Genomic DNA, 8,348 nt, shown 5'->3' on the forward strand with positions numbered 1-8,348 from the left:
CAACCCAACTTATCAACACCCAAGTATGTACAGTCTCTCAAGTCTATCTGTCACATAGTATGAGACTCTACGTTGTCACAAATATAAGATATAAAGTTGTGTCTCTGCTAACATCTATAACTTTTGGCTTAGTATGTATCTACGTTCAGAGGAATTCGTATGTTAGAAGCTAATGCACTTTATTTGTTAACAATCTATCCTCAGGCGGGGCGGAAAGAGTCTGAAGTTGCCGATAGAGCGGGATTGGAACCCCGGATTTCCTTTTAGTAGTAATTGAGTTACGAAAATGTGGGTGTTAAACCATTTTTTCAAGGCTTAGAAAAACATTATCTATGCTAATATGTAAAGTGTAAGTAGTTGCTTAGATAGAAGGACAATTGATTTTGGTCGAATTAATGATATTTATGAAAATTATATTTTTGGTTTTGTAACTGATATGTCTTTTTATTAGTCAATTCGGTCGTAGTCCACAACTTGAATTTTTTAGTTTTATTATTTTTCGTTGGAGTGTTAACGTAACATCGGATATGTCAGTAATATCTATCATCATGTCAGTACTCCGATGAAAATAATAATACAATTGAAAATGTAAATTAGTTGACTAAGACCATTAATCGACCGATAATATGACAAAAAATGAAAAATATGCAAATCTCATTATCAAAAATATATTTTTCCCATAATCCCTAATACATTGTCCGTATTTATATTTTAGTTCTATTATTCAATTACCTTTTTGTTCAAATACTGGTTTTAACATGATCGATCGATGGAAGTATTTAATATTATATCCTAAATATAGAAAATCATTTATACCATCTTAAGGCTTAAGCATTTGATGGATGGGCTTCATAGAACTTAAAGATGTGTATTAGTTCAACGGTGGAGTCAGAATAGTAAATATACCTAAGCTATTGGAGTTGTCTAGGTCTGGGCTACAATCCATGGTGGCCGTTGGCCCGTTTTCGGTGGTGTACGGGCGGGTTAAAAAATCATAAACCCATCTAATCCTTCTACCAAACGTCCTCTGAAAGGATAAGGCTATATATGATATCAACTGTAAGGTTAATTTATTTTACGTTCTCGACTCTTTAGTCAAGAGTCCTCGTGCAAAACATGTAGTCGATGATGAGTTTAAATTTTGAATATTAAAAATAAATATGTTTATTTATTTTTTTTTGGTTAACTATGCAACTATCATAATTTTTCATTTAAAATAGATCTTGATTATTTTGTTTTAGGCATTAACGTGGGCAAATGGCACTCGGCGACCAACGTAAAAATAATAATGCAAAAAAAAATAAAAAGGAATAGTACATACACATGATATTTTCATTTATAATATTTCAAAAATTATAAACATTATCTAAATCTAAAATTTAAAAAATACTCGATAACTTACCAATGTAAAATTATAAATCCCTCACCACCTTAATCACAACCAACTCCATTTTCATGTTCAATAAGAAATGTAAAACAACTTTTACAAAATAAAAAACTTCCACCGTAAGCTACACGAAAATTAACTAGTCATTTGTCATAAGAATAGTATTAGGACTCAAATTTATAACATATAACCTGTGAACTAAAAGGTCTCCACAACCAAATTTCAAACATCTTTAGCTAAACCAGAGAGATCGATCTCTTCACCAGAAGTTTTCTTGGTTTGAGCTGTGGTGCGAGGATTGCTTTCAATATGAATTCCATGCTTCTTGCGTGATGATGAAGAATCACCATCATATATAGGAGGAAACCCAACTGAATTGAAGAACTCATTCTTCATTTCTTCAGCTGCCTCCAAAAATCGACCAATGCCACCAAAGAAATTACGTTCAATGGCTTCAATATCACCACGTAGCCCAGGGAAATAAGAGCTCGATAGAGGTCTGGGATCTCCCGAGTCTAAAGAGAATTGCCCTTTAGCCATTTTGTCTGTGACATCTTCCTCGACGTATTCTTCAATAGATTCAACCACCTCACTGGGCCTGAGTAAAGCATACAACATAAAACTAATACGTCAACGGTCAACGAAAGACAAGGTCCGCACATCGCAGTTCTAAGTTATACTTTTCACATCTTTCCACATAATCAAAATAATTCTAACTAAATTTTTAGTCATTTTGCCAAAATAATATATCATCACAATACGTAACATTTTGAAGTAATTTCAGTCCTGATTCAATATTTACAATAATAATTCAATTTCCTCTAAACAAAACAACTACCTTCTTTTTTCCAGAACATTTCCCCAAAACTCCAAGAAACAAACCAAACAAGCCCATGTTCTTTATAATAAGTGTGATTTTACCAGTTATATTATGCTAGTAATTGACTTGAATTATGTTAGTTTTCGAGCAATATTGAGCGTTGGTGGTGTGTTCTTTGTCGTTTGCAGGAATTAAGGAAACAACCAAGTGTACAGTGGAAAGAGACGAGAGCAAGGAAAGAAAGAGCATGGAGTGAAGATTTAGGAAGAAAATTCGAGAGCATGGTGCACCCGCGCCAGGTGATTTGAAAAGAAAAAAATAGCCAAATTTTAATGCCTAGCACACACATGCTGGTCCATTGGTGCGAATGTGCCTGTTGGCATTAGAGTTTTGGAAATTTAGGATTCCACGATTTAAAAGGTGGCTAGGTCAGATTTTTGAGGACTTTTGGCGAGATTTTCAGGAGGACAGCTGAGAGAATAAAGAGAATTGGAGAACAAGCAATTTTGGTACGAAGACAGACGGAGTGACTTACGGGAACGGAGAAGCTTATATACCTTTGTTTTTGTATCTTTCTTTCTCCTATTTTTTAGTGATGTTCAAAAACATTCTTTGTTTGATTTTTGATTTTGTTATGAACTAAATTTGTTGTCTAGAGGAACGAAATAGCTTGACTAGAAACTATGTTTTTGATATTTTGATTTATATTTGAATTATTCTTACCATTTTTTTCTTGATTTAATGCTTGCAATTTACTGACCATAGATTGAATGATTTTGTATTAAAATCTATCCTCGCCCCTCGGAAGAGGAGATTTTGAATAAGATCGTACGAAAATACATCATTGGTGTTTATAGAATTCGAAAGGCATATAACTCCATTGAAGCCAAGAATTTTGTTTTGTTTATGGTATTTGATATTTGATAATATTGCCAAAAATTTTATTCTGTTTATGTTATTTGATATTTGATTTTTTATAAGAATATTGAAATCAATATTAGATAATAAATTTCTACTTCTCACTAGGAAAAGATAGTTGGAAATATTGAGAATTTTTCGCTAATAAACTAAAAGAATTTATGATATAAATATTGATATGAATTAAACATAGTGAATAGTAAAATGAAACTGAACCTCTATAATTTGTCTCTCACTAATTTTATCCTTATTAATCTTGTTAATCGTTGATTAATTGTTGCAATTTTTGTTTTACATTATCATTCTCATATTCGATTTTCTGAATAAAGTTAAGATTATTTTAATTATTGTAATATCAACTTATTCATTCTCTGTGAGACGACATCCGTACTTATTTACGTACTAAAACTTGACACCGTACACTTAACAGTAAAAAATCTCGTAACACTTTATGAATCCTAAGCACAATTGGAGTGCCAAAAATTTAAGGAAAAAAGCTAAAAAACACTATGGAAGACATGATTGGTGGTTTGCATAGTTATTTATACGGTTTATCAAATCAATCAATATGAAGTCAGGATGTTAAAAGTAGACAATGTCAAGCAGTTTGGTCTTCATCACCATGGCTGCATATGAGACTAATCTCAAACACAATATGACGTGCAATCATTATTCTCCACATCTTTCAATAAACTGAAGAAAAAAACAAGTCTTGTAACAAGCATTCAATTAGTTTTTCTATAGAAAGACATTTTGACACATATTACATGTGTCCTAATTAGATTATTTAATTTTCATTTTAAGGAAAATTGACAATAATAAATATAAAGATGACCCCAACATCTCCTTTTCAACATGAGTTGAAAATTCCACGTCAATTATGATGGCACTTCCAAGGAAGGAACGAATACTATGTAGACGCTTCGTGACATGCCATCAAACTTCTATAATCCAATTTCACTTCCTTACAAATTTGAATGACAAAATTATATTTCAAATCATTACCAATATTCAGGTGGTTAACTTTAAGCATTAGTCGTAAACAGGTATTGAACATTCATACATTTAAAATTTAACAGAGACTTGGAAAGAAGATAGTGATGCAAGATAAGAACAATCCAAAACATAAACATAGATGAACTTTATTATGCAATGATTTTTTTAAAAAAATACCTACAAGATACGATTCGTAAAAGATATAAAATCATAAAATCAATCCTTAATAACTAAAAGAGCAGTCTATTAAGTTTAAGAAAACCTTAAATTTGAGGAGGTATGTGTAGTTCAAGGATCTTTCCCTGATAGACGGGTTGGAGATGCACTAATATAAATCAGGCCACTTTGGGAAATTTAGACAATTATGGGGCAATTAGAAAAGGACCATAAAATAGTGGTGTTCTATAACTAAAGATCTAAATGGTGCTCTGTACAATAATTTCCTTATTTTTTATATTCACACTTGCACTTGAACACTAGTGCACACCACCAGGAGTCCTCATGCTTGGAATTCAAGGAGTCTATAACAAGTTGCCATTCAGGTAACTGTCCCTAACTGAACTCCGTGAAATTTGAAACAAGGTTAACAAGAAATAATGCTCTAATGAAAACAATTCAGTCAATATACACAAGGTTAGTTACTTTAAGAAACTTCAAAAAGTCACAGTTTCACCAAGTTTACTCCACTTCTCTTTAGGCTTCTCTACAGGTCCGCCCATGATTTTTTCAGTTCGTGAATTTCACAAGGGTTGTTTACACAAGCCATGGGCTACCTACAAAACCAGACTGGAAAGCGTTGTTGCTTCCAGGTTCAACTTACAAATTTCTCAAGTACAGTTTTTACCAATAGAAAGTAGAAGAAAGTAATAATTGAATCCACAACATAGCCGAGGTGAAGGTGAAGTTATGACCTCAATAAATTCAAAAGTTTCAACAACAGTTGCTCCTTAAATCTTTCAATAAATCATGAGCCAGCTATCACACTCCTTTTACATGCAAAAATTAGCCTATCCGTCACCGTTTCAATTGCTACATCTCTTTCCCTTATATCTTCAGAAGATTAATGTTTTTCCCAAACAAAAAGTTCAAACTTGAGTCCCAAACAGACACAGAACCTGATTGCAGCTCCTATTGGTAGTATATGTCAATTTCCTCACATCACCGAAAACATAAACAATTGTTTTCTTCATCAGAACAATAATCTCACTGAAAGCCTAATTCATAATAAATGAAAAAAGGTGGATCGTTTATGTATAAAATTAGCATCCATTCCTAAGGGACATCTGAAACCTAAATAAATTCGTCAATAGATCGAAAGAACCCAGTGCAACACAAACTAGTATTTCCCCACCAAAACTATAATCCGAATTCAACCTTTCAAAAACTAAAATCTCTGTACCTCCCGATGCAATCTTTGAAAATCTGTTCGGTATTATTGCACTTGCGGATGAATTTTCCAGGCTCCACTTCCTCCGTGCGGCACCGAGACGTCACGACCTTACGGGTAGCGCAGCGGTCTCCGCTACCGTCACTTTCACCGACCACCGCACCGGGAAACTTGCTGTCTTCACCGGAGTTGTAAGAATTAAATTCTGAATCGTGATCTTTCCACACCCAACCCATTGCTGAAGCACCCTAGCGCGAAAATTATGAAGAAACTGGGAATTCCGGTGAAAATCGATTCTCGAACAATCGACCAGCAGTTTATAATATCTATTTTTTAATATTAATAAATATAAATTATCTATTTAATTTTCCTTTTTGGAGTTTGAGTTTTATATCATATTTATATTTAAAAATGTTTATTTCTGTTCATAATATCATTTTTTTTTTCAATTTCTTTAGTTAATTTACTTGTTCTTGTTGCTTACCAAAGTTACCATGGGAATTATAACCAACAACAAATCTAGATTCACGTCATTAGAAAAAAAAAGTCAGATTTCATATTTGGTACGATTTCATGCCTATCACGTTCACGCAAAATTTATGGGGTTTTATTTAAAAATAATGTAATTTTAAAATTTTTTTTCAAAAATAATATAAAAAAAAAACATTTCCAAAACTACTGCAATGAGCAGCGTCCACGCTCCGTAAGCACTGACGCTGGTCCACGTAAGCGACGGAATACTGTAGCGACGGAATATATATAAAAACCGTCGCTAAAACCGTCGCTAAATGGAATCCGCGACAGTTTCTAAACCGTCGCTCATTTTAGCGACGGTTTATTAAACACGTCGCTAATTTTAGCGACGGTTTAAAACCGTCGTTTTATTGGAACCAGCGACGGTTAATAAGCCGTCGCTAATTAGCGACGGTTTTTTAACCGTCGCTAAATGCCAATACGTCGCGGATAATCTTGAACTTTCAACGGCTTGCAACTTTGCAGCGTGCGATATACGCTGCGAAAAAATAATTTGCCCGCTGCGAAAAGTCATTTTTGTTGTAGTGAATATAGAGAAAAAAACAGACAATAAGCTCATCAAAAAATAAGTTTTTTCAGGAACCTCTACTATTCAACCTAGTATTTTCAGTGATTCAGGGGTGACTGACTTTGGTTTGTTTGGTCAGCAGGATTTTAAGACTCCGTCTTGGTCGAACATACACAGTTTTACAAATTTGCTTAATGTTGGTTCGCAGCATTTTGTACATGACATTCAACCACAGAATGATGTTGAAAAAAATGAACAACATTCAATTGAGATATCTCAGTCTTGATGAATTTCTTGTTAGTTTTTTTCTCTGTCTTCATTTAGAACCCGTAACTTGGACTGCATATAAGCCATGCATAATTTCTATTATTTAATTTAAAATGATTTTTATTGCATGAGTATTTAAATTCTTTTCTTTAAATTTATTTATTTTACGTAGTAGTTTCATTGTCATCTTTTCAGTTAAATAAGTGAGGCCGGAATGGAGATGGAGTATTGAGATAAGTTAATAAAGACTTATTTAAGAAGTGGTAATTTAGCATGTTAGTAAATATAATTTGAAAATTTGGCATGCATGCAAGTTATTAAATTTCATTGGTATTTTATTAAATTCTTTTAAAGCATAAAATGCATGTTTATTTTATTAAATTGTGTTTAATTATTTTCATGCATTTTAGGCATAATTATTGCATGATAGGGATTTATTTCATGAATTTTATCAGTTCATGCATTAGGATTTCTAGATGCATTTCACGCTCGAACGAGGATCGGAGATCGGAGAATTTTCAAGAAAATTATTTTTTTATTACAAGATTAAGTTTTATTAATTAATATAAGATGTTTTAAAGGTATTTTTCAAGAATTGAGATTTATTGGGTATTTTTACCCGCATGATTTTAATTTTTAACGGTGCACAAATTTTATCGAATCGAGGAACTTTTTTGAGTGTTCGGCTAAAAATTTCAAAAACTTTTCAACACGAAATATTTTTCGAGAGTGCGTTTGGATTTAATGAGCCTACATTTAAGCTCATTGGGCTTAAACATCTTTTATAAATTTAATTAACAAGATTAGTGCCCACTAACCTTCTAATTAACTATATTATTTAATTCCAAGCACCTCTTTACCTACCCAAAACCCCACAACAACCGACACCCACCCCTTTTCCATTCAAAAGTCTATCGGTTTCATCAAATCTCAGCTGAAGCTTCGGTCACCTCCATTCTTGGCAAAGGAATAATCTTCTTGGGTCTCCCTCTTCGTGATTGGTTCACCAAATCANTCGAGGCTTGAACCGTCGGTGGTGAGCTAGGACGTGACCTTGGAGGTTATTGCACAAGGGTGATTTAAGTGGGTAGGACCTAGAGATTCATTCAAATGCTGGACCATCAGCCGTGGATATAAGGGTCTGAAATTAATATTTTTGGACCATTATAGAGTTTATAAGGTGTGGTAAAAAGTTGGGAAAAATTCGGTTAAGTTTCGAGTCGATTCGGGTTAAAACCGAGACCCGAACCAAGTTTTAAAACGAATCGGTTAAGTTTTGAATTTGGCTCGAGTTTACGTCTAGGAATTATTTTAAAAATGTTTTTGGATATTTTAAGGAGTTTGGTAAGCTTCAGATCAAAATAATTAGTTTTGGATTTATTCGGGATTTAATCGCCGCACGAAACTTTAATTAAAGAATTAATTGAAACGTCTAGATTTAAGCTTAATAAAATTATGGAAAATTTTATTTAAGCTCAAATAATTATTAGAAGCTTAAGTTTTTAATTTCGGAATTTTATGCTAAGGTTTG

At 33.0% G+C, this 8,348-nt stretch overlaps 1 protein-coding gene across 1 annotated transcript; it reads right to left on the reverse strand.

The window, feature by feature from the left end:
- Positions 1–1,405: 1,405 nt before the first annotated feature.
- Positions 1,406–5,815, reverse strand: LOC140963512 (fra a 1-associated protein). The gene is made up of 2 exons (XM_073422860.1): positions 5,521–5,815; positions 1,406–1,985 (listed from the first exon to the last, which is right to left on the reverse strand). The coding sequence occupies exons 1-2, from the start codon at positions 5,742–5,744 to the stop codon at positions 1,610–1,612; spliced, it is 600 nt and encodes a 199-aa protein (XP_073278961.1). The 5' UTR covers positions 5,745–5,815; the 3' UTR covers positions 1,406–1,609.
- Positions 5,816–8,348: the final 2,533 nt, after the last annotated feature.

The sequence above is a fragment of the Primulina huaijiensis genome, chromosome 17, assembly GCF_012295235.1.
Source record: "Primulina huaijiensis isolate GDHJ02 chromosome 17, ASM1229523v2, whole genome shotgun sequence".
Lineage (NCBI taxonomy): Eukaryota > Viridiplantae > Streptophyta > Magnoliopsida > Lamiales > Gesneriaceae > Primulina > Primulina huaijiensis.

Bases quoted from the DNA above. Each gene is read 5' to 3' on its own strand.
- LOC140963512 (XM_073422860.1), bottom strand. From the start codon at position 5,744: ATGGGTTGGGTGTGGAAAGATCACGATTCAGAATTTAATTCTTACAAC. The intron at 1,986-5,520 runs GTACAGAGATTT...TGCTTTACTCAG, and splicing joins TTCAAAGATTGCATCGGGAG to GCCCAGTGAGGTGGTTGAAT.